Source organism: Hemibagrus wyckioides, linkage group LG06, assembly GCF_019097595.1.
Source record: "Hemibagrus wyckioides isolate EC202008001 linkage group LG06, SWU_Hwy_1.0, whole genome shotgun sequence".
NCBI lineage: Eukaryota > Metazoa > Chordata > Actinopteri > Siluriformes > Bagridae > Hemibagrus > Hemibagrus wyckioides.
The window spans coordinates 37,703,129-37,729,372 of NC_080715.1; the positions used below are offsets into that span (position 1 = coordinate 37,703,129).

Below are 26,244 nucleotides of genomic sequence, written 5' to 3' on the forward strand. Positions count from 1 at the left end.
TTGGGAAATATTTGTGTTTAGTCATCATTTCAGATATTTCCCTAATAGGCTACAACGGTGTATGGACTTTGATTTATTTGCTCTACATATGAAAACAGGGTGCTCAGGAGACCGAAAGGATTTGCTATCATGCACAGATCATGTAACAGAGTGTATATTTAGTGCAATTGGTACCATATAAATAACAAAAAAAAAAATTGTTAAAAAATTGACAGGAAGGAGGGAAAAGGTTCCACAAGCCGTCTTGCTTTCTGCAAAATAAAAATTTTCGCTCAAGCAGCATGTTTGGCAACAAAAGAAGACTGTGTGGAAAAGCAGAAGCTTCTGGTTCTCTGTAAACATGGAGGTGGATCAGTGGTTCTTCTGGGACGTTTTGTGCTGGTGGTTCAGAGAATCTTGTCGGGATTGGGAGCAACATGCAGTCTTGCTTGCCTCTGCCAAGAGGTTCTGACTTAGCCATAAACTGAGCTTTCGCTATGATGAACATCCTTCTGAATCATATTAAAGTCACACAAAATGAAAACTTTGTGTTTGAAAAAGCTTGAATATCACTATTCTTTTTTTTTTTTGTGGTCTATTAAAGTGTGCTTATTTTCCTGAATATATCTGCATATGTAATGAATTAAAGATAATTTGTCATGTTTTCTAAATGTACACTTTAAACCCTGTGAAAATGAGTCTCACCTTATTTAAACTCTAAAGTTCCTGCCTTGACTCTTGCTTACGCCGTGATCCGACGACCACGTGGTGACGAGAAAGCCGGATCCTGTCATGACCTCATCTTGCAGTTGCGTCAGAGATCTTACCTATGTTAATGAAAGACAGTGTAATCTCTCCGTTCTTCCACTGCCTCGTCCTGATCCTTTTACAGCTAGTCTCAGCTGTCTGTCTGTCTATCTCTGTTCGGTCTTCAAATCAGTGGCAAACATGACTCTGTTGTACGGCAAAGACATGACACACACAACTCCTGTTTAAGGCAGAAATAAATATAGGATTTAATGACAGCATGGATTTTTTTTAACATGGATATAAAATGCATTTGTCATAGAAAACAGAATAAACCATGCTCAACAATAACAGGTATAACAGTGCTAAAAAAAAAAAACCCTGCATAAATCTATACATTCTCAGTGAATGAACAGATTTAACAAATGAACATGTGGAGGAACGGAGAGAAGTGAAGCCTTGACATAAAATTCGGATGAAATGCGGGTTGAAGAAATAATGTGTAAGTGGTTCAATCCTTTATGTTACATTTTACTGTAAATGCCTGCTGTATCCCTAAAATCCGAATAATAAAAAAAAATAAATAAAATGAATGAATGAACGAATGGGTCCCCACTAGATTTGACTAATTATTACAAATGTTAAGGCTTTTAAGTCTTTAAACATGGCTGCAATTTTTTATTTCGAGGTAGTTTCCACAATGATCTCCACCTACAGCAACTATTGATGAAAACATTTAAAAAAAACAAAAACAAAAAACATCCTGCGTTCACAGCAGAATGGTCAGATACAGTAAAAAGAAAAGGGCAGGCCACGAACATGAGAAAGCAATTTTCTGCAACTCATCCGGAACTAACAGCAGCAATATTAAGTGTAGAAATCAGGTTTAACACTGGGATCTGGTCCTCACACGAACGCAGAACGAACCAGAAATGCGTTCCAACCGCTAAAGAACGCTCACCAGCTCAGATCTCATATAGAGGCACTCATATAGTGTATTAATCAGCTGACTGATTATATATATATATATATACACACACACTCTGGTTTGGTTTATTTGTAAACAAATGAGTGAGCCAGGTCGTTTGCCGACTTTAGGTTTTCGCACCACACATGGCGGCTGCGCAGCGATGGAGGTTCTCCCTCAGTTCCATCATCTGCGCTCCACCTATACACAGCTTCTCCCTGAAACACACAAACATCACAAATGTCATGGAGCTCCTATATTCAGGTGGGTTTGAATCTCAAGCCGCTCATCAAAAATCCACGAATAGCGTCATGGCTTAGGTGGGACACCAATACAAACACAGCTGCAAATACGAGATGGCTCTATTACTATAATGAACACATTTACCATTGTTCTGTTATAACAGGCCAGTTCTTTCAATGGAGGTCAGTGGGAATTTTGGCTAGTTCGAGCTTCGGTAACGGGAAAACTGTAATTCTGATCATTTAATAAAGTCAAAGTGCACTATTGTATAACAGACTGAATGTCTACAGTGAGTTCAGTGAATGTAGATCCGGTCCAGTTCTTTCAATGGAAGGTAATTGGCTAATTTGAGCTTCGCTAATGGGAAAACTATAATTCCAATATAATTAGAAAAGTCAAAGCACATCACGTCAGAACTGAATGAAGGTCTGTGTTGAGTTAAATGAAGGTCTGAGAAGAAGATGATGATGAAGAATACTATTAAGGTTAACCTGAAGTGAAGGCAAGGCAAAAAAATGATTGTGGTACCCAAGAGTAAAGGGACAAATAAAGACATGATCAGACAAAGGAGAAGTTCGGATGGTTCCTGTTTCTCTAAAGTCAAAAGGCAAACTACAGGAGGAATGAATGAACAGACGACTGAACAGAACTGCAATACTGTAAATCTGTAATAATACCGATTCTTGAAACGGACTCAAAACAGCATCTAGACACACAGCATTCTTGTATTTCCAGCAATATCTTGTGATACGTGTCGTGTCCTCTGTGACTACTTCCATCTGAAACGCAACTCAGCAAAGATTTCCGTTCCACACCACCAACTTGCAAACAGGAAACATTGTGTTCTTATACAGGAAGTGGTTGCGTCAGCGTGAAAGAGTAATTACAGAATCTGCATTAGTCAGGAATACGTCTTTCTTTCCAGCTGCTGTTGTCAATCCCAGAGAAGCTCAGCATTAGCACTGCTGGGGAAAAAAAAAAAAAACCTGAGAGAATAACAGTGTTCATCTGGATCTCGAGCGGTATAACAGAAACAGTCTGCGAGTTTTATGTGAACATTATAAGCTGCTCATGTAATCTTCGACCTGCAGATCTCTCGCACTCCCTCTAGCAATGAGCTTTCTGTTCACTGTTGAATGTTATATAACCAAAAAAAAAAAAAAAAAAAAAAAAAAAAACTGAGGAGGTGGAATTCAGAGCATTTTTTTTTCCCTTCATGCCTGTTTATGTAACGGTTGTCCATAGCAGAAAAATAAGGGCAGGCTGAAACTGGGTAGTGACCGAGTTTTCTCTGCAGTGTCTATAAACACTGGTGTGTGAGAGAGACATGAAGACGGTGCAGCCTACGCATGTGTACAACGCACCGCAAACCACAGCTGAAACGTGTTGAATACAAAGGTGAGGTCACTAGAGTCATGCTGTCACTCTGTACAGTCACCGCAGATGCCTTTCAGGGAATTTAACTTTTAAATGCTGATGCAAAAAGCGAAATGACGACATGTTAAGACATCGCAACATTATGCAACAGGGCTGAAAGTAGTGTACGCAAAAAAACAGAGAAAACGCGGAACGTAGCATTAAAGTTACAGATCTCTGCTTTTTAGTTCAGAAAATAAGAGCGTGTGTACTAACAAAAACTTATATTGGATATTATAGTGGAACTTATCTATATATATATATGTTTGGTGGGTCTAGCTGTTTTTTGAAGATAGTGATGAATTCTGCTATCCGAATTGAGTAAGATTGCCGTGTTGACACTCCCAGGCGTCGCTCGTTATCTGATCGCAGGTTGCAGGAAAGAACGTAAACCTTGAGTTAGAGGTTTGTTGTTCCAGACAACTTGTTGTACGTGAGCATAAAGGCCTTGAAATTTGCCTACAGGAAGCCAGAGGACAGTGGGTCCTTATGGGTATATTGTGGTATCCGCAAACCTTATAGTGAACTGTTTTTATGCTGAAATAAGGTAATTTATTAATAAAAACATAATTGTCAATTACAAAATATAAACATTAATTAAAATGAAGTCAAATGTTAATAATATATAAAATACTGTACAGCATATTTACTGAAGAGACAAAGAACACGTAGCGTCGTTTAGGAAAGCGCGGTGCGGAGATGCTGAAAATCTAAATACAGTACGGCTGGAGGAAAGAGTCTGGCTAATCGGAATGCCCCATTCATTTAATCACGGCTGTGATTGGCTGCTGGCTATGCCTGCAGTTGGGGAAAGGGAAGAGGAATTCTCCAGCATCCCAGTTTTTTGCGTGTCACTGTCCCGAGTGTTTTGTTCTATGTACGCTCTATTTTTTGCGCTTTTTCTGCAAGCCCTATTATGTCTCCCAAACGCTCTGCACCTTCTAAGGCTTCTAGCAAGAAACATACATACATACATACAGTACTCACTATAAATGTGATATTTCTACGAATTTACCCAAAATTCACTCGCTATATGCTTGCAAATGTTTTCTGTGTGTGTTTAAAGAGTGTAGGAGGGTCATTTACGGCTTAAACAATAAAAAAAAAGCATTTGGGGGTGGCGTCCGTGTATCGCAGATTTTCGTTTATCGCGGGTGGTTTTGGAACGTAACCCCAGGGGATTACTATATGTCCTAAACCTAAATTACTGAAGAATCGCAAAATTCGAAAACTAAGGTCTCTAGGTCAATGCAAATCACAACCTACGCTAGACTGAATGCCTATTTCCATATTAAAGTCCTTATAATTAGAAAGATTCACATTCCCCTGTCAGATAAAAGGTGCAGGTTGGATGCTTCAGCAGAGAACTGTGATGCAACTCTCCATTAGAGCCACTCTGCTGCCATGGTGACCACACACCAGAATACCACCATTTACACACATACGCAGTCAGCACAAGCTCCACTTCTGACGGATGTGCCGAGCTTCAACAATGCCCTCAATGTCCAGACTAAATTGCGTTCCTAATAAAGAGCAGGAAGAGAAATTTAAAAAAAAACAAAAAAAAAACGGGCAAAACGCCTGTGCACTTGGTCAAACATCAAATGGACCGCACTCATCTAGACCAAAGCTTTGTGTGCTTGACCTCCGGCGGTGATCTCTGGACACCGCACTGTTGTCTCTTGCTGAGTGGAGGGATAAATATAACATGCACTAAATTATTTCTAGTGCACTCAGCCTTCTGTCTGCGTACCTATGGCTGGCATTCTCCAGCAGAGAGAGGGAACATGTACCCATTTACTGGGAATCACAGAGAGACACGCTCAGCGCCAGACTAGACGTTTACATGTTTGTTTGGTTATCAGTGTGAATGAGTCTCGCATCCTGACAGACTGGATATTGCATACATGTAAACAGAACAGGTCTGACTACGTTCAAATAGATTGGCAGGAGCCAGGACGGCAAAATTGTGGACTCCTGAGAGCTCATGTCTGCGGAAGAGGACGGCGTGTGTTCCTCTAAATGCAACACATCCTTGTGACTCAGAATGAGCAGCACTTGATGTAATGTATCTTAATGTGTCTTAGAGACAGCACTTGTTATCCTTCACCCTCCATGGCTTGCTCTCCTTGGCTATGAATTGGAAGGTGGCCAAAACTGGGTGGAGAAAAATGGTTTTTGAGCATTCATGGCTTTTGACTTGCTCTCCACCTGTATGATAAGCTCTTTACAGTATACGTCATATTCCTGCTACGTGACCCGGTCTGAAATGTTTGCTATCTCGCCGCCTTTGGTAATAATGGACACCTGCTACACTACAGTGACAAAGTCGTGACCTCAGTACTCCCTGCAGACTGGGTGTTATGTAACAGGCTACGGTCAGGTTAATGATTACTGAGAGAGAGAGAGAGAGAGAGAGAGAGACATAGCAGCACCGAGTACACGTTTTGTGGTGTTAAATATCAGTCAGCTCTGACAAAGCGCTTACAGCACATGACAAGGTCATCAAGACAGGATGTATGTTTCAGAAGTGTAGGTTTACTCAGTGGGTGAGAACAAAGATGTCCGAGTAAATCAGTAAACAGAGATTAAACCTATTGTGTGGGTAAGGTATTAACTACTAAATGGTCTTTGGCTAACCAGACAGCTTTGTTTACAAATTCATGTACCGACGGGAGACAAATTAAAGGAACGTTATCCCGTATCCCCAGGGGAGGTTGGGAGTGCATATACTCCGTTAGCAAGGTTTGTCTGCTTGGAGAAAAGAACTGCATTGTACTGCAAAGTGATAAAGTTATAATCCTATGATAAAAGTTCATAAGGAAATCTCTTCCATGATGATACCTCTACTATCAGCTGTCATCGATATTATAGTTAATATTATGATGTTATAATAAAAGAAGCAGAAATAAGCAAGTTGAAAGCATCAACTCAAAAGTTGCTGCCTAGTCCGCTTACAAAAGGTCATTGAAAACGGAGGTGAACAATACGTCTGTGTTTGCGCTTGTGTTTTGGTATCACATGACGAGATCCTCTGCGGAGCTACAGCAACAAGAACACAACATAACATAACACAAAAGCATAGCCTGGTTAAAGAATACCTGGAATTAATTTTCCAATCTCAGGTTTTATACTCATTCCACAATTTTCCCAGCCAGCAATGGGGGCTATAGTGAACAATAATAAAGGCAGAGTAAAAGTTTTATGGTTAGCATGAATAAAAAAAAAAGAAAGAAATCTGCTCGTCTGTTGGATCGGACCACACGGGCCAGCCTTCGCTCCCCAAGTGCATCAATGAGCCTTGGCCATCCATGACCCTGTCACCGGTTCACCATTGTTCCTTCCTTGGACCACTTTTGATACCACTGCAGACCGGGAACACCCCACAAGAGCTGCAGTTTTGGAGATGCTCTGATCCAGTCGTCTAGCCATCACAATTTGGTCCTTGTTAAACTCGCTCAAATCCTTACACTTGTCCATTTTTTCTACTTCTACCACATCAACTTTGAGGACAAAATGTTCACTTGCTGCCTAATATATCCCACCCACTAACAGGTGCCATGATGAGGAGATCATCAGTGTTATTCACTTCACCTCTCAATGCTCATAATGTTATAGCTGATCAGTGTATATTTACAATAAATAATCCTGACATCTTATTTCCGAGGCTTTCCGGGAATAGATCATATGCCTGAGTGTGTTATAGTTTATGGGAAATTACAGATAGGAAAATACAAAAACTCCGCTGACTCATTTGATGACCACATGCCCATGAAAGAGACACTTTTTGTATCAGCACTTAGAGAAATTGAGGCTTGGACACTACCCAGAACAACTGGAAAAAAAAAAGTCCTGTCCTATCTGAAAACCTTCATCTTGAAGCAAACCAATTACCTATGCACTTGCCTGAGTGTATAGGTGAAGACATTTAACATAGATTAATAATACTGTGGGATCGAATCATACTGAGTGTGCATAATGAACAAAAATCTTTGCATTGAGATACGTGATTTGAATAGTGCAGGCTTTGAAACAGTGCGAGATTTAAAGAGTGGGAGGACGCCTATTGTAACTAACAGGCATGAAGAGGAACAGAGGAGACAGAGGAAGACAAAAACCACTGAATCTATTCAAGTCCAACTTTCTCCAGTCTGTGTAGTCTTTAACATTTAACAGACTCCATGAAACTCCTCAGCATGGGTGATTTTATTGAATGTACTCAGATATGACTCGTGTATTATTTAATAAATATTATTTATATTATTTAATATTATTATATTATTTAATATATTATTATTATTTAATGAACAATATTACATAATAAACTGATAAAATAAATAGCGATTTAATGGTGTCCGATATTATTTTATCTATTTATTAGCACTAGATAGAGTTAATTTCTTTAAATTCCTAAATGCTCCACTTACAGAAAAAAAATTGACATGAATAATTTTTGAGCTACTGAGGTCTGGATTAAACCTAATTCAAATCAAATGACCAGTCAAATGGACAGAAATTATGAATATATTAATTTATGCTTAACAGAGACGACAGTGTTGACTCAAAATGGAACCTCATCCTCTTCTGGGTGCAATTATAAATAATTTCTGTACTTTATAGCCGAAAAGTGCTATTATGTAAACAAGAAATTCATTCAAATATAATACAAATAATTAATACAATACTAATTGAGTAGTAATAATTAATTATATTAATAAAAAGTGTGTGTGTGTGTGCGCTCTTTCAACTAACCTGTACTCGTGGTGAGACAGGCACTCAAACAGGTCTTTGGCACTGAAGCGTGGCTCCATAGCAACGATCTGAAAACACAATGCAGGTTTTTTATCCCAGCTAACATACATACCATTAAAACTCACACTTCTCATCAGGTTCACTGAACCTCTGGCAGCTGACAACAGAAACTGGCCATTTCAATGTCATGTTTTCCTCCATTTGTTGGTGTACTGTAAACATATAACACACGGGCAATTAAATTTCACGGCTTAAACTGCGTTTCGTCGACTTTGTTCGATCCGAATCTGATGAACTGATGCATGAACAGTGTTCTGTGTCTATAATGACCTATAAACCTTAGAGGATGCTGAAACTAGATTCCCTAGTTACACTTAGTACACCTTATTACATTCTTAATAACCTGCTCAATTGTGTGCGAGCATAAATGCTTAATGTTTGTGCCGCAGATCGCTATACTGCCGTCTGTTTAAATCTATTCAACTCTGAGATTTACAGGTCCGGAGTGCATCAGAAAGTGTGTCTGGGAAGTGTTTCGCAATAAGAAGAAACACATAACCACCACCAAAACAGGAAGTAACTGCTGGTAGCTGTGTGGGGTGAACAATCGGACCACATGGACTGCTTCAAGGAATCAATCGAGCCATTTCACCTCTTTTACTTTCACACCTAACTGGATTGAAAAATCTCGATAGCAAATGATGCATGCCGTACTGATGCTTGCCTTTTTTTTTGTGGAAATCGCTCTTCCATGCTGCACACATGCACAGAAAATTAATGATCCTCTTTGGCTCTTGTTCAAGTGAACACAGGGTAACACCTCAGGGGCAGCAATTACAAACTGCTCCTTTAGACAAAAGAAATGTGATGGGTTTTTTTTAGCTGTTCATCTTACCTCACTAGTGTGAATAAAAGTAAGCAGAGCCTGAGCATCGTCTACAGAGCTGCCCACAGACAGTAACCTGAAAGAGACAAAGCACACACATTTACCTACTACAGCTTTGACCGATTTTATAACACTTGCTGGAATTAGACAGGAAGTCACTTGGGCTTTCTGTCCCTCAGATGTGTTTGTGGATGAATTTCAGGGAGGTGGAAAACCTTATTGACTGGTCACTTGAAATGAAATAAAACCCAATAAGTGTGAACAAGTAGTTTTATTTAAGGAATACATTACACACTGTTTAATCTGAATGAGTGAAAAATTCGGGAATATAAGGTCAAGAACTTTACATCAGAAAGAAGAAAAACTGAATTCTGATATCAGAAAAAAAAAAATGTCCTCAATTAACCACTCAACCATGCAACCATGTTGAGCAGAAAAGCATCTCAGATGTACAGTTTCTCTTTATAAGATGAGAATGAATTAAGCCCAGATCTCCACATGACCTGGTCATTTATATTAAAATGTTTTGTCATATTTTCACCCAAATGAGGATGGGTTCCCTTCTGAGCCTGGTTCCTCTCAAGGTTTCTTCCTTATTCCATCCCAGGGAGTTTTTCCTTGCCACCGTTGCCACAGGCTTGCTCATTAGGGATAGGGATAAAATAGTTTAATTATTAAATTTAATGATTTATTTCTAGTTATTTAGTTATTTTTATTTTCATTTTTCCCCTCCCCTTTCTCTGTTTTTCTTCTTTTGCAAAGCTGCTTTGAGACAATGTTCCTTGTAAAAGGCGCTATACAAAATAAATTGAATTGAATTGAGATGCACATTACACAGAAACCTGAGTTGGATGGGTTACAACTGCAAAAGAACACAATAGTGTCCGTTCCTGCAAGTCAAGAATAGGAAGCTAAGGCTATGCTGGGCACGAACTTACTGAAATATATTGGAAAGTAAAAAGAATAAAGAGTAAATGGAAAGCTGATAAAGGATGACAGTAATGTTATAGCTAGGCAGAAGGAAAAATGATAAAAAGTCAGGACAATGTTACAAAGATGTGTTTGTGTGCCTGTCTGCTGAGTCAACTCTGCTAACCAGCACATGAACAATAGCCTAACCATATCCATGGTAACACCAACAAATCTCTCTCTGTCAGCTCCAAACACCAAATCTGAGCAAACAGCTCTCTGCCTGATATCATCTGTTATTAATACAGGACACAGTGTATTGGGTCTAATGATCTAAAAGGAGTTCAGTCAAATTTATGACTCTCATAACTGATAAACAAATGGCAAACATTTAATGAGAACTTAATGAAGGCACCTCCTGCAGAATATATATATATATATATATATATATATATATATATATATATATATATATATATATATATATATATATAAAAAACTCTATCAGCTATCTATCATTGATAAAGGCTTCCAAGGAACATTCCTGAGTGAGAATGCTAATAATTCTTGAGAATTTGTGTTTCTTTTGATAGAAGGAGATTAGATAACGGGCACTGAATGTGGAATTGGTTATGAGCTGTTCTTCTTAAGGCATTGCAAAACATCCCAAAAATTGCTGGTGCACTGGAACTCTCTACTTTTGAAGGATGGTCATGACCAGTTAGATCTCACCTTAGAACATGAGAAATTCATTTACGGCCATCTCTTCAGCTATCATTTTCTATAAAAAGCATGAAATTCTATCTGTAACATAAATAACTGGTTTATATTATTATGCAGATTCCAATATGTTATGGTTTCTATGGTGACAATTTTACAAGACATTATCTGCATATATAGTAGCAGATCCTTGAATATATGTTTCTTAGTGTACGGCGCTTTAGCAACCAAGCTCAATCTCTGTTCTTTAATTACAACATAATGTCACAAACAACACTTAGGTAGTTGTTTCTTTCCTACAGCTACCGATCAGACGAGCTGCAGAGCAATAATGTTTTAGTACCTCTGGAAGGCCTCCAGCAGCTGCTCGAGAGTGGCATTGAGTCTGTGGAGGCAGCTGAGGGCATCCTGGGGAGGCGGCGTGGACCGTGGCTCTGCTGAGCCCACTGAGCCTGGAGAGAAGTGCAGTGCTGAGAACACAGCTGAGCTAATAAAGAAATTGAGAAAGATAAAGTGAGAGAGAGAGACGAGAGAGAGAAAGCGAAATACATTTATTTAACAATAAAACTATATCAGAGAAATCACAAATCAGAATAATTTGTTATTTATGTTATATATTATATTTCCAGGTGTGGACTCTATACATGCAAGAGATAACCAAGCACACTAAGATGAATTAATAAAAAAAAAGAAAAAAAAAAAAGAAAAAAGGTGGCACCTGACATGGCACACATTGTTCCAGATGCTTTCGAATAAAGCCCACACTTCCTGATGAGAAGCTTGTGGAGGAAGAGCTACATCCTGAACTGCATCAGCCATTAGAGTGTCACCACCTCGGTCAACCACTGGGGATTTCTCAGGCTGAATTCAACACACACATGCACACACACATGAGCGCAGTTACATCTCTTTACACTTTACCTCATTTGCAAGGCTAACAAGCTTGGTCACAAACATGTCTGCAGTGTAAGTGTAAACTCCCACAGCAGGGCTGAAGTGTGAGAGAAAATGTGGAGGATAATCACTGGAGAGAAACACTATATGCTTTAAATTTTAGGGTTGGATGACGTGTGAGGAAATAAAAAAAAGTGTGTGCTGAGAGTGTGTACTCAACTTTTCACATAATTTCTAGAAAAATCTTACGAAGAATCCCTTCATGTTTTGCTGATTTATGCTGTTTGTGATTGGAGCCAGAACCACCTACATGCAGTCTGTGAACGAGTGAACTGTCTATCTGTTTTTTTTTTCTCCTTACGGGAAAGACCAACACACAAACCAGTTGTTCCATGATGTGTGCTTTTCTGATTCTCTATAGCTCATCATAATATATTTGGAGAAATAATAAGTTGATCACAGTGCTCTGGTGCTCCTGGATGCGATCCTAGAAACGCTATCAAAGAGTCTGGATCATGAATAACTGTGTGTGTGTTGGGACTCACCTTGGCTTGCAGTCGGTGTTGTAAGGTCTTGAGGCAGGAGAGGGCCGAGTCCACGTGGCCTCCGTACGGAGACCTGCAGCGCAGCTCGGTAAGAAGCTCCTCGGCCACAGACACTGTGTGCAGAATGGTCCTGCGTTCCACTGACACTTCTACACGATACACACATGCACGTAATGACTTGAGGGACCAAACTGACTTCATTATAGAAAGCAATGAAAAAAAGGATGGTTTTTGTCATGCAAAAAAAATAAACCACTGGGAATAAAAGTTACAATGACTTGGTTGTATAAATATGCACACCATCTTGTAATTGGGGGTGTGGTTGTGCTCAAAAGAAAAAAAAAAGAACACCATATCCACAGTGTAACATGGTGGTGGCAGCATCCTGCTTTAGGGCTGCTTTCTTTCAGACAGAAGTACGGCTTTTGTCAATCATAAATAACTAGAAATAGCAAGTGCAAATCCTTCAGATGTCTGTTGGCAAGTTGAAAATGCAAAGGAACTGGACCTTTCTGCATGACAATGCCCCAAGAGCTCTCATCCGAACTGCGTCTCCAAGCTGACCAATGAAAATGCAGGAGCTTTAACAGTCTTTCAGAACAGACTATTTTATTTATCTATTAAACGAAGTGAATAGTAGTAGTAATCATTTGTGAATTGTATTTTTGCTGTAAATAAAATGGCAGGACACACCAGCTGAATAGAATGTTACCATTTCTTTAAGAAGGCTTTTGTACTTTTTTTCCCCCCAGAACTTAATTCAAGCTGTAGCAGCTCGTCCCCTGCTTGAATGGGCAACTTAATTTAAGATCCAGCAAGTCCCAAAACACTGATATAGAACGTACCGTTGGTATGCTGTGATATATAAACCTGCAAGATTGAAAAAGCCAGTGGAAAAAAATAAATAGTCTAGAGAACTCTCCATAATGAAAGCCCTTTATAGACACACACACACACACTCTTCAGAGGTCATACAAAGATATATTCCCCACCCACTAACTCACACACTCAGGAGCTTGGTAACAGAAACAGACCAGTACTTTTCCACTCCTCTGCAAACTTTTACAATGCCCTTTTTCCACTTTCCCCACTTTCCCTCCCTCCCTCTCTCTCTTTCTCTCTCTCTCTCTCTCTCTCTCGCTTTTTCAGACATGGCTCCCAGCCAAAGAAACTAAAGAAGGAAAGCACAGTCATGCTAGCACAAAATAGATGCACAAAACCAGGTCTAATACACAACTGCACACACACACGCACACACACACACACACACACCCACACACAGGGTTGATATCATCACTCGATTCAGTGTTAATTTCTAAACAGCTAAAACTTAGAAACATGGGAATGTCAGCTGCTTTCTCTGTTGATGCAAGCGTTCACAAAGGGGGCCAAGTACGGGAGATGAATCATGGTGCGTTAAACATTTCATATATATATATATATATATATATAATGTGTGTATATATAGGACATCGCTGTCAGAATCTTTCACTGGTGTGAAAGTGATCGGAAGGTTGTGAGTTCGAATCCCAGGTCCACCAAGTCCACCACTGCTGGGCCCCTGAGTAAGGCCCTTAACCCTCACTTGCTCAGAATGAAATAAAAATGTAAGTCACTCTGGATAAGGGCATCTGCCAAATGCCATAAATGTAAGTATGCATTTTTAATTGCTTTATAAAGACATTGTAAAAGTTTTGCACTCTGGATTCGACAAAACTGCAAATATGAGTGACATGGTTATATTCTTTTTGGACAAAGCCCTCTTTACCTTCCTTCACAAGCAAATGCGAAAAACAAGAACAACGTGCACATCTAAAGCAATCAGATTATACAAATCCAATTACTGTTTTTCTAATGTTTTGGGAAGTTTTCCACAATGACGATAAATAGGAGAAAAATAACCAAGACTAAGAAAAAGATTAAAACAAGTAGAATAAAATGAAAACGACGGAAAAGATCAAGTAAAAGTAAAAAAAAAAAACCCACAATTAAAGGAAAAGGGGTCCTGAGCAAAATAACAAATCTAACCAATCGAAAGTCTCACTGTGGATTTTGTTAAGTCTGCCTGGACACAGTAATGCACACACACACACACACACACACACACCTGTGTGGACAAAACTGCTGAGTGTCTCCACACAACCGATCAGACTTCTTCTGACAATGACTCCAAACACGGCGATCCAGTGCTTCCGGAAACATTGCAGCAAAGCATCCAGACTCCACGGAGGCTTCACGTAAACTATCTACGAAGCATACACACACTTGTTATACAAAAAAATCATAAATGTCTGCAGACGTGTGAATGAAATGTACGAGCAGAGATCTAACACATAAACGAACATTAATATTTCTTAATTCTTATTACATTATTTTCAGCTTCTGTACTGGTGTAGGTGTATGATGGGAAGGATTGAGTGACTGGAAGAGAGTAGCATGATTGAGGGGAAGAGAAAATGTGTGTGTGTTTAGTGTGAGCTGTTTAGATTTGTAGGTCAACCCAAACAGTATTTCATTTGTGAGCGTTTCAGCATACATCAATTCTAATTGAAATAAATCTGCAATTGAAATAAAGCTGATAATAAATAATTCAAATCTACAATTCAGGTCAATCTAACTACTTCTGTAACTAGGGCAGAATAAAAAGCTCTAAATAAACATGATGGTAAATAGTAATAAACATTTGAGCAGTTGGATTATATACAAATCATTTTCTTCACACACAATAATCTGATCATTTCAGTCGATTTAACCCAATAATGAGTAACAGCCAAGTCTTTCCAGGCAGGAAGGGTGGTGCTTTAAAAGCTGGAGATGGTTACTGGAGGCAGGAGAAATAAACATCACTCATTTCTTAGCAAGTGTGTTTTCCGTTGAACTAGGTAATGATTAGCTTTCTTAGTAAGTCAGTCTCGCAAATCCTGGGGGTTTATATCTCTAAACTTGGGGGCTCACAAGAATATTTAGGCAATAATTAGAAGTGAAATATTAATAATGAAAAATAGTAAGTTAGAATGCACCTGAGATGACGTTCATGTTAAAATATTTAATTGCCTATAAACCATTCAAATCTGAGGTCATTCATTACACAGGAGTAGTAAAGTCTGTCTAAGCCAAGGTCACCTCTAGCCACAGCTCTCCAAAGGCAGCCTTCATCTCTTCCTCCAGGATGGCGGACAGAGCACTCTGCAGGCTGTTCTCCAGCACGGACACACACTCGCTCAGTTCCCGCTCCTTCTCCTTCTTCCTGCTCGCCTCCACCTCTTCACGTGACCTTTGTGCCTTCTCTGCTTTCGACAGATGAAATAATTAAGGATTCATCATGTGGTCCAGTAAAAAGCCTTGGGCAAAACCAGGCTTCAGAATGAAATACAAGGCCATGTCACCTTCCTGGTGTTGTATAACTGGTGCTGGATGCGTATAAGCAGACGTCTGGTCATAGTGCTGATGAAACAGATCAGGGTTTACTTCTGCCTGCTGCTCTAGATCGACTTTACTCAGGGCCTTGACTCCGCTCAGGAGAGCTTTACTGCACAGGTTCTTATCGTTACTATAATAAAATGAAAACGATGAAGTCACTCATGCTGAAATCATAAAGAGGATTCATATATGCTTATGATGTAATATGCAATGATTTATAACAGCACTATCCGAGGTCAGGGCTGCTATTTAAATATAATCAGAGAAAACGTTTGTGACGTGCCGTGTTAATGTTAATTCTAAATTCACACCAGATATGTTGTATAAATACATTTAATAGTATTTTATTCCTTCAAACTGATAATAACCTTCAAGAAAATTAAAAGCACTATACAAATAACCAAAACATCCAGCAGGAGACTGTGATCAAATCAGCTTCAGAGGTTAAATCGAGGTCTTTAGTTCAACCCGTGATTAACAAACAATTCCAGATGTGACACAACCCCCCCCCCCTCCTAAAGATGCCCAAATGATCTTGAATGTACAGCTTACGTGCACAGAATGATAGTGCCCTCTGGATACAACGCCTTGTACTGCAGGCAGCATTGCAGCACTCGATCGTCGTTATTCTCAGAGTTCAGCCCACCTGAAACAAAGTTAACAAACAGTGCCATCAGCTGGTGAGCGGCTGCATGACTTCATACAGGTGTACTCTTAAAAAATCTGCAGCTCACAGGAAGCTTGAGACACTTGCTGCATGGACTGGCCCCAGAGACGTGGCACTTGGTTCTTCAGGGAGGTGTAGATGTAGTTGACAGCCGGTCTGGCTTTCTTTTCAACATTCTTTGACAGTTTCCCACTTTTCAACGAGTCCAGCTCCTGTAGAACGACCCAGGGAATTAGGAGAGTTGGGAATCCAAGAGCTGCAGAACAAAAACAGATCAACACCTAGAGTTAGTTAACCAGTTAAAACCAGTTATACACTATATTGCCTAAACCCCTCCACATCATTGAATTCACGTGTTGTTTTTCAGGGGTTGGACTCGGCCTCTTAGTTTCTATAAAAGGAACTCTTAATGCTTCAGCATACCAAGACATTTTGGTCAATTTCATGCTCCCAACTTTGTGGGAACAGTTTGGGGATGACCCCTTCCTGTTCCAACATGAATTAGAGCGGAGACTGTGAGCCAGGCCTTCTCCTACAACATCAGTGCCTGACCTCAATTCTATTCCCATAAACACACTCCTAACCCTTGTGCAAAGCCTTCCCAGAAGAGTTGAAGCTGTGATAGCTGCAAAGGGTGGGACAACTCCATCTTACATTCATGTGCATGTGAAGGCAGACGTCTCACAGTCTCCTCTCTAACTCATCCCAAAGGTGTTCTATCAGGGTGAGGTCAGGACTCTGTGCAGGTCAGTTAAGTTTCTCCACACCAAACTCGCTCATCCATGTCTTTATGACCCTTGCTTTGTGCACTGTTGCACAGTCATGTTGGAACAGGAAGGAGCCATCTCCAAACTGATTTGGAGGGGTGTCCCAAAATTTTTGGCAATAGTATATCTTATTCACGGTATCATAAATCAAATACTGTACATATTTTTCTCTTCTACATCAGTTGTAATAGCTGTAGTACTAGAGCCACCCAATATTAAAATATGCTACAAACATCTATATACATATATATTTTATAGTAGTTTTCAAGTATTAGTCAAATAATACACACACCCACTCATTGACCACTTTATTAGGAACACTCATGCAATGATCCAATCAGCTGTGCATCAAATCACACATAAATGTCAAGAGCTTCATCAAGAACTTGAATTTCATCTATTGGAAGTGTCTTGCTACAAGTACTTCTTACCTCCAAGTCCATGGGATCTAATCCTCTTCACAAAGTCCAGGTGGCTGAGGAGAACATTAGTGTCGAGCACAATGAAGAGTACCTGCTGCTGATGCTGCTGCTGCTTCTGACCTAAAGATGTCACACATTATCACATGTAGGTAACACACCTTGTATGAAACAGCAAAGAGCTAACCTACAGTACCTGGATACTCATCAACTACATTAGTAAAGCAACATATTTCATCCGAACACGAGTTCCAGTGCTCATGTTACCGAGTGCAGTGATGGCGGTGCTCTCGTCTGCAGGGTCTACGTCCATACTGGTCAGCTCTCCGTAACTCATCTCCACTTTCACGTGTAGCTGTCTGTTAGAGCGAGCCAGGTGTAACTCCTCAACTATCTGCATCTACGGTCGTAACAACACAACAATTTAACATCCAAAGAAACAATATCTTCATTATAAGGTATGAAATTTATTTTATTTTTTTTTATAAAACTTACCTCATAATCATCAGTGTTTACGGTGGACGCCGCTGAAATATAACACGTAGCCTGAAAAAATGTGAAAAGTAAAAAAGTTAAATTTATTACTGACGATGATGATATATATATATTATTTTTCAGTTTTTTACTAGTTTAACATAATCAAAATCATCCCAGATTTTTTTTTTGGTGATTGTAGTCGACTTTCCTCTGCGATGTCTGACAGTATTCTTTAAAAAAATGACATCTTTAAACAATACTACCTAATTTCACAGTACATATTTGACACAGATGTGTGATTTGAATATTTTAATTTCTATCGATCCCAAGATATTCCTTGTTTTACTGACTGCTTTAGGACCGTATCTGCTCTGTGTGATAAATGTAGAAAAAAGGCATGACTTACACATTCTACTAAAGCATTACTGCTGCATGCAACACTCGTCTCCTCCGTTCTACTCGACTGCACCCTCTGGACAGGAGGAGAACGGGAAGGAACTGGAGAAGGAACCTCTGTAGGCTTTGGTCTGGTTAGTTCAGAAGAAACCTTCACAGATGGAGAGTCTATGGTCTTAGGAGAACACTTACTGCTGATGGGAGACTTTTTAACATTTTCCCAACAGGCTGTGCTTGTCTGTGACTTTATAATACTAGTCTTCTTTGGGATCTTGAAAGAGATTTTTAGAGAAGTAGAAGATGATGACGGTGACGAAGACGATGATTCTTTAGAGACAGTGGGATAGACGGACTCTGGGTGTCCCTTACTCTGCAATTTCATTCTGACATTTTGTGTAACTGCAGATGATTGGTTTTTAGATTTTTTAGACAAGTGTTGGCTTTGACTTTTCTCCGGACTGCTGTGTTTCCATCCTGAGATACGCTCTTCAGTTGACTTCCTGCAGCCTATCTCTACTAACTCCTTTCTATCTCTGCTTCCAGCATCAGTCTCTTCGTTACAGGATCTTCGCTTGGTTGCTGGGTAATCGTCTTCTTGTGATGCCTTTCTTTTCATGACTTTCTTTCTCTTTTCTTCTTCCTCATCTGGTCTCTTTCCTGGCTCTTTACCCAGACTCTTCCTCCACTCATGCCTCTCTCCGGTTAGGGCTTCAGGAATTTGGCTGCTGGAGCTCTTTGTTGAGGTAGATGTGTAATGTTGTGAGGAGGAGTGCTTCCCAAAGGTGTGTAATGCCCTGTGCTTGCTGTCATGAGACTCTTTGTTTCCTTCTGTTTTATCCTTCATGCTTTTTCTGTCTGAGGTTTTGTACGTCCCACTATTTGCCCCCATTTCCCTTGGTGATCGTGGACAGTCAGTGCTTTTGCTGTAGAATTAAGACACATTTCTGGGTCAAACGAAACAGTAAACAAATGGCATCCTAACCCTACTCCAGAATTAATTCTTTTCCAATAACAGTTTCTTGAAGTCTTTTATTCATTGTTAATGTATGACATCTCATTTTTTAACCAGTTCTGTGTAATGCTGTGGAACATCCTCAAAGCAAATTTGTTTCTGATATCACTTAGGTTACAGAAGAAATAAAGCTATAAGCAGTCTTTATTTTTCTTTAAATTAATAAAGCAAAAAGAAAATGCAGCTTGTCATATTACAGAGGAATTTCAATGTTTTCTATCATGAAGACTTTCCTGTTGTGGAAAACATACTGACTGTTAATAAGCTCTGACACTGGAGTCTGTAACTATTATACGTTATGCAAGAAATCTAATCAAGGATTACACGCTTTATTATTATTATTATTATTATTATAGCCTGTGCTCACTGTAGCCTCAGCTTCCTGTTCTGCCCATTGGTGTCATCCACCTCAAGGTTCTGAGATGCTTATCTGTTCATCACAGGAGTAGTTGTCTGAGTTACTGTAGCCTTCCTGTCAACTTGAACCAGTCTGACTATTCTCGGAATGACTGTATGCATAAGAATGTACACTATTATGCCAAACGTTTTGGGACACCCATCCAAATAGTTGAACTCAGGTGTTGTTTTTCAGGGGTTGGGCTTGGCCCCTTAGTTCCAGTGAAAAGAACTCTTAATGCTTCAGCTTCATACCAAGTGGAATTTAGTGGAATTTTTGACCCTTCCTCTAGAAGTGCATTTGTGAGGTCAGGCACTGATGTTGGATGTGCCTGGCTCACAGTCTCCGCTCTAATTGATGAATTGAAGATGTTTGAGGTCAGGACTCTGTGAAGTTCCTCCTCACCAAACTCACTCATCCATGTCTTTATGGACCTTGCTTTGTGCACTGGTGTGCAGTCATGTTAGAACAGGAAGAGTTCATCCCCAAACTGTTCCCACAAAATTGGGAGCATGAAATTGCCTAAAATGTCTTGGTATGCTGAAGCATTAAGAGTTCCTTTCACTGGAACTGAGGGGCCGAGTCCAACCCCTGAATTCAATGATTTGGAGGGGTGTCCCAAAACTTTTGGCAATATAGTGCATTCCTATTAAATTGTCCAGTATCTGATTTCACTGTGTCAGCTATATGTGGTTGAAATGGCAATAAAAAGGCTTGGACTAGACTTTTGACTACATGTAAAAGTTCAGCATAATCTATCTATAATTGCAGTGAGGGGAAAAAAATTATTTGATCCCCTTCTGATTCTGTATGTTTGCCCACTGACAAAGAAATGATCAGTCTATAATTTTAATGGTAGGTTTATTTGAACAGTGAGAGATACAGAAACAGATTTCAAAAAAGTTATACATTGATTTGCATTTTAATAAGTGAAATAAGTATTTGACCCCTTCGCAAAACGTGGCTTGTAGTTGGCCACCAGGTTTGCACACCTCTCAGGAGGGATTTTGTCCCACTCCTCTTTGCAGATCCTCTCCAAGTCATAAAGGTTTTGATGCTGACGTTTGGCGACTTGAACCTTCAGCTCCCTCCACAGATTTTCTATGGGATTAAGGTCTGAAGACTGGACCTCCAGGACCTTAATAAGCTTCTTCCTGAGCCACTCATTTGTTGCCTTAAATGTGTGTTTTGGGTCATTGTCATGCTGGAATACCCATCCAGGACCCATTTTCAATGCCCTTTGCCCCTTCTATTGTCCCTTTGATGCGATGCAGTTGTTCTGTCCCCTTAGTAAAGTCTCCCCAAAACATAATGTTTCCACCTTCATGTTTGATGGTGGGATGGTGATCTTGGGGTCAGAGGCAGTGTTCCTCCCTCTCCAAACACGGTAAGTTGAGTTGATGCCAAAGAGCTCGATTTTGGTCTCATCTGACCACAACACTTTCACCCAGTTCTCCTCTGAAATATTCAGATGTTCACTGGCTTTCTTGAGCTTGCAGGCGCTGCAGGATTTCAGTCCTTTATGACGTAATGTGTTACCAATTGTTTTCTTGGTGACTATGGTCCCAGCTGCCTTGAGATTATTGACAAGCTCCTCCAGTGTAATTCTGGCCTGATTCCTCACCGTTCTCATGATCACTGAAACTCCATGAGGTGAGATCTTGCATGGAGCCCCAGACCGAAGGAGATTGAAAGTTGTTTTGTGTTTCTTCCATTTGCGAATAATCGCACCAACTGTTGTCACCTTCTCACCAAGCTGCTTGGCGATGTGGCCTTGTGTAGGTCTACAATCTTGTCCCTGACATCCTTGGACAGCTCTTTGGTCCTGGCCATGGTGGAGAGTTTGGAATCTGATTGATTGATTGCTTCTGTGGTCAGGTGTCTTTTATACAGGTAACAAACTGAGATTAGGAGCACTCCTTTAAGAGAGTCCTTCAAATCTCAGCTTGTTACCTGTATAAGACACCTGGGAGCCAGAAATCTTTCTGATTGATAGGGGATCAAATACTTATTTCACTCATTAAAATGCAAATCAATGTAGAACTTTTCTGAAATGTGTTTTGCTGGATTTTTTGTTGTTATTCTGTCTCTCTCTGTTAAAATATAATTTTAATGGTAGGTTAATTTAGACTGATCATTTCTTTGTCAGTGGGCAAATGTACAAAATCAGCAGGGGATCAAATAATATTTTCCCCTCACTGTATATATAAATACTGAATCTCACCTGCTCACAAGCTTGTTATTGTCACTCCGACTGCCTCTGTGTCTCTCTGCGTCATCTTTAACCTAAAGCAACATATAATGAAGAAACATTAAACATCGTTTCAACGAGAGCACCGTGTGTGCAGAATAGGCAGACTTGAACAAGTGAAATGTCAAACATGTAATGTGCTAATCGTTACCTGATCCTTAGAGGAGGATGTTGATGGTCTGCGTTTCTTTCGATCTTTCTTATGCTTCTTTGTTTTGGTCTTTTTTCTGGGCATCGCTGCTGCCTGTGAGGATATACAATAGCATGGATTCAATAAGGACATGAGCATCTGTTCACTTAATAAGTTAAATACAGAAATCACAATAAAATCTTCTGTGGACACATTAGTAGGAACATGTATTGAAAGTGTAAAGTAAATGAAAATACACACTGTAAAGTAAATTATAGGTCAATAAAAACATTCAATATGAATAAAGATTCACTGCGTAAATTATATCTACTATAAACGTGAATGTAGATACAAGATGTAATATATATTATATGTATATTAACTGTAAATATAAGTAAAGTTAATGTAAATACATTATATACACAGACCAGGCATAACATTATGATCACCTGCCTAATATTGTTTTGGTTCCCCTGTTCCTGCCAAAACAGCCCTGACCCTTCATCCACTGTGTATTCTGACACCTTTCTATTAGAATCAGCAATAACTTCAGCAATTTGAGCAACAGTAGCTCGTCTGTTAGATCGGATCACACAGGCCAGCCTTCGCTCCCCACGTACATCAATGAGCCTTGACTGCCCATGACCCTGTCACCGGTTCACCACTGTTCCTTCCTTGGACCACTTTTGATAGATACTGACCACTGCAGACCGGGAACACCCCACAAGAGCTGCAGTTTTGGAGATGCTCTGATCCAGTGGTCTAGCCATCACAATTTGGCCCTGCATCAAACTCACTCAAATCCTTACACTTGTCCATTTTTCCCGCTTCTAAAACATCAACTTTGAGGACAAAATGTTCACTTACAGGTGCCATGATCAGGAGATAATCATTGTTATTCACTTCACCTGTCAGTGCTCATAATGTTATGGCTGATGTACTATGAAAGGGAATATACACTATATTGCCAAAAGTATTCGCTCACCTGCCTTGACTCGCATATGAACTTAAGTGACATCCCATTCCTAATCCATAGGGTTCAATATGACGTCGGTCCACCCTTTGCAGCTATAACAGCTTCAACTCTTCTGGGAAGGCTGTCCACAAGGTTTAGGAGTGTGTTTATGGGAATTTTTGACCATTCTTCCAGAAGCGCATTTGTGAGGTCACACACTGATGTTGGACGAGAAGGCCTGGCTCTCAGTCTCCGCTCTAATTCATCCCAAAGGTGTTCTATCGGGTTGAGGTCAGGACTCTGTGCAGGCCAGTCAAGTTCATCCACACCAGACTCTGTCATCCATGTCTTTATGGACCTTGCTTTGTGCACTGGTGCACAGTCATGTTGGAAGAGGAAAGGGCTCCAAACTGTTCCCACAAAGTTGGGAGCATGGAATTGTCCAAAATGTCTTGGTATGCTGAAGCATTCAGAGTTCCTTTCACTGGAACTAAGGGGCCAAGCCCAGCTCCTGAAAAACAACCCCACACCATAATCCCCCCTCCACCAAACTTTACACTTGGCACAATGCAGTCAGACAAGTACCGTTCTCCTGGCAACCACCAAACCCAGACTCGTCCATCAGATGGCCAGATGGAGAAGCGTGATTCGTCACTCCAGAGAACGCGTCTCCACTGCTCTAGAGTCCAGTGGTGGCGTGCTTTACACCACTGCATCCGACGCTTTGCATTGCACTTGGTGATGTATGGCTTGGATGCAGCTGCTCGGCCATGGAAACCCATTCCATGAAGCTCTCTGCGCACTGTTCTTGAGCTAATCTGAAGGCCACATGAAGTTTGGAGGTCTGTAGCGATTGACTCTGCAGAAAGTTGGCGACCTCTTCGCACTATGCGCCTCAGCATCCGCTGACCCCGCTCCGTCAGTTTACGTGGCCTACCACTTCGTGGCTGAGTTGCTGTCGTTCCCAAACACTTCCACGTTCTTATAATACAGCTGACAGTTGACTGTGGAATATTTAGGAGCGAGGAAATTTCACGACTGGATTTGTTGCACAGGTGGCATCCTATCACAGTTCCACGCTGGAATTCACTGAGCTCCTGAGAGCGACCCATTCTTTCACAAATGTTTGTAAAAACAGTCTGCATGCCTAGGTGCTTGATTTTATACACCTGTGGCCATGGAAGTGATTGGAACACCTGATTCTGATTATTTGGATGGGTGAGCGAATACTTTTGGCAATATAGTGTAGATACCATATGTAACATATATTCTATGTATAATAAATGAAAATATGGGTAAAGTAAATGTAGATACATTATATCAAGTACATAAAGTTTTATTCATCTTTTCATCCTGGTCAATGTTGTAGAGGATCTGGAATATCTGCAGTACACTGGGCACAAGGTGTATCAGGGAAATCCAGTCCAACTCAAGGCAACATGAACACACACACATACACACAGACACAGACATAGGGCAAGTAAACATAATCAACTTACCTGCATGTTTCTAGTAGGTGCAGGAAAACTGGCAAACCTGCGAACATGGGGAGAACACATAGATGTGTCAGTCCACATAGACAGTAAACTGAACCGATCCAGAAACCTGGTCATTTCAAAATGACCGTTTTACATTTGGTCACACCTTGGCCTTATTTTTTTCAGAAACCACTTTTAATCAAACTTATCTTTTAGTCACAACCAACCTTGAACATCATCTCGGGACACTGGCAAAGCTGACTTATCGCTCACGCGGTTGTTTTCCTGAACAAAAGTTACAAACCTCTTCACATTGGTCAATTTTCAAGGTCGTTCTTGGGCCTAGATTTGATTAAGAATACACTGGTAACATAAAGGAATAAGGAGATAGTGAGCCCTCCTAAGCGGATACTCCCCATCCTCCCAGGTTGGGTCATAAGTTTACGAGTGGCTCGGGATGAAATATCAACAATACTAAAGTTGTTGAAGATATGATGTCAAAAATAAGATATGATGTTAGAAAATATTCCATATCAGGAGGCGGGGCTAACCCAATTACATCACAATATCACCCACAATAACAAATGAGTCTCTCTCTCTCTCTCTCTCTCTCTCTATATATATATATCTAGAATGAATGAATGAATGAATGAATAAATAAATAAATAAATAATAAGCCAGTGTACAGGGTGTGATGGCTGTGCTATAAAACAGTTGGTGCTTGCTGGATAATAAGAAGGTGGTAGGAAGGTTCATTATTGTGAATAAACCCTGTAAGTTGAATAGAAAGCTTTTGATAGCTGTGTTTTTACTTGTTAGATAATTAATAGAGGTTTTAAAGTAACATTATAATATTGTTAGGCTATTTTCTTGCCTTGATTTTACGTCTTCTGGATTAATTGAGTTTCTAAGGTTAGTACTAGTCTCTCACTAATGTAGCATTAATGGTCATACTAGTTTACTAATACTAGTAATACTAGTCACTAGTTTGCTTTCTTACTTAACCAATAAAGATTCGTTTTAACTGTATTGCTAACTCGGTGCCTTCATTTTTGTCATTACTTCCAACAAATATTAATGTTTTACACTTATATACTGACCAAACCGCAGATAATTTCACTAAACCGTTAAGCTTTAAGCTCTTGTTGTGTCTCTAGGAGATTAAACTGAGAGAACATATCACCTGCCGGAGTTTGACAGACCGAGAGGATCTAGCTGCTTCAAATTCAGACGTGTTGTTATTTTTTTTTCCCACTCGTATTCCGGATTAGGACGTAACCAGAAGAGCCAATCCGAGTAGAGAAATGGGTTAGTGTTAACCAATCCCAGCGCAGGAGGCGGGATTACTCGGAATATGGGTAGGGGTTGAAAAAGAAGGCTGTTCTAGTTTCAGGATTGTGATTACGCATCGCTGATATCACGTGTCACACACGGAGGCTTTTGATTGGTTACTTTGACGTCTGTAATGCAACAAACAGGATTGTGATTGGATGGATGTTTGTGAGCGTGTTTCGTCCTTTAACCCTTCAATAAAATAAAATAAAATAAAATAAAATAAAATAAAATAAAATAAAATAAAATAAAATAAAATAAAATAAAATAAAATAATAAAAAAAAAATTTAACAAAAAAGCAAAATAAAGTACCAAAAAATCTAAAAATTGTTATTAAGACGTTCTACCTTTTTGTGATCCAGTAACATTCAAAACACAACATAATCCCCCCCCAAACCATTCAAATTAATCTTTCTGTAGTTTTAACAAAACATTGTTTATGACTTAATAATTAAAAACAAAACAAAATCCAGTGTAGTTTGTC

General features: G+C 39.8%; 1 protein-coding gene across 5 annotated transcripts; it reads right to left on the reverse strand.

The window, feature by feature from the left end:
• Positions 1–62: 62 nt before the first annotated feature.
• Positions 63–25,689, reverse strand: swt1 (SWT1 RNA endoribonuclease homolog). Of its 5 annotated transcripts, none has more exons than XR_009204771.1 (20): positions 25,611–25,634; positions 24,449–24,485; positions 22,016–22,108; positions 21,838–21,899; positions 18,215–19,127; positions 17,827–17,877; positions 17,599–17,731; positions 17,344–17,454; positions 16,213–16,401; positions 16,031–16,124; positions 15,445–15,608; positions 15,182–15,345; positions 14,166–14,304; positions 12,059–12,207; positions 11,343–11,480; positions 10,963–11,106; positions 9,000–9,066; positions 8,105–8,172; positions 2,614–2,901; positions 63–1,911 (listed from the first exon to the last, which is right to left on the reverse strand). XR_009204771.1 is itself a non-coding variant. In XM_058392551.1 (19 exons), the coding sequence occupies exons 2-19, from the start codon at positions 24,452–24,454 to the stop codon at positions 1,821–1,823; spliced, it is 2,781 nt and encodes a 926-aa protein (XP_058248534.1). In that variant the 5' UTR covers positions 24,455–24,485; positions 25,611–25,689; the 3' UTR covers positions 63–1,820. The 5 variants fall into 5 exon arrangements, 2 of the variants coding, with proteins under 2 accessions (XP_058248534.1, XP_058248535.1); XR_009204770.1 differs by having other exon boundaries at positions 11,338–11,480; XM_058392551.1 differs by lacking the exon at positions 2,614–2,901 and having other exon boundaries at positions 11,338–11,480; positions 25,611–25,689.
• Between the last annotated feature and the right edge of the window lie 555 nt (positions 25,690–26,244).

Bases quoted from the DNA above. Each gene is read 5' to 3' on its own strand.
- swt1 (XM_058392551.1), bottom strand. The intron at 12,208-14,165 runs GTGTGTGTGTGT...TGTATCGTGTAG, and splicing joins CAGCAGTTTTGTCCACACAG to AAGTGTCAGTGGAACGCAGG. The intron at 11,107-11,337 runs GTGCCACCTTTT...TTTCTTTATTAG, and splicing joins AACAATGTGTGCCATGTCAG to CTCAGCTGTGTTCTCAGCAC.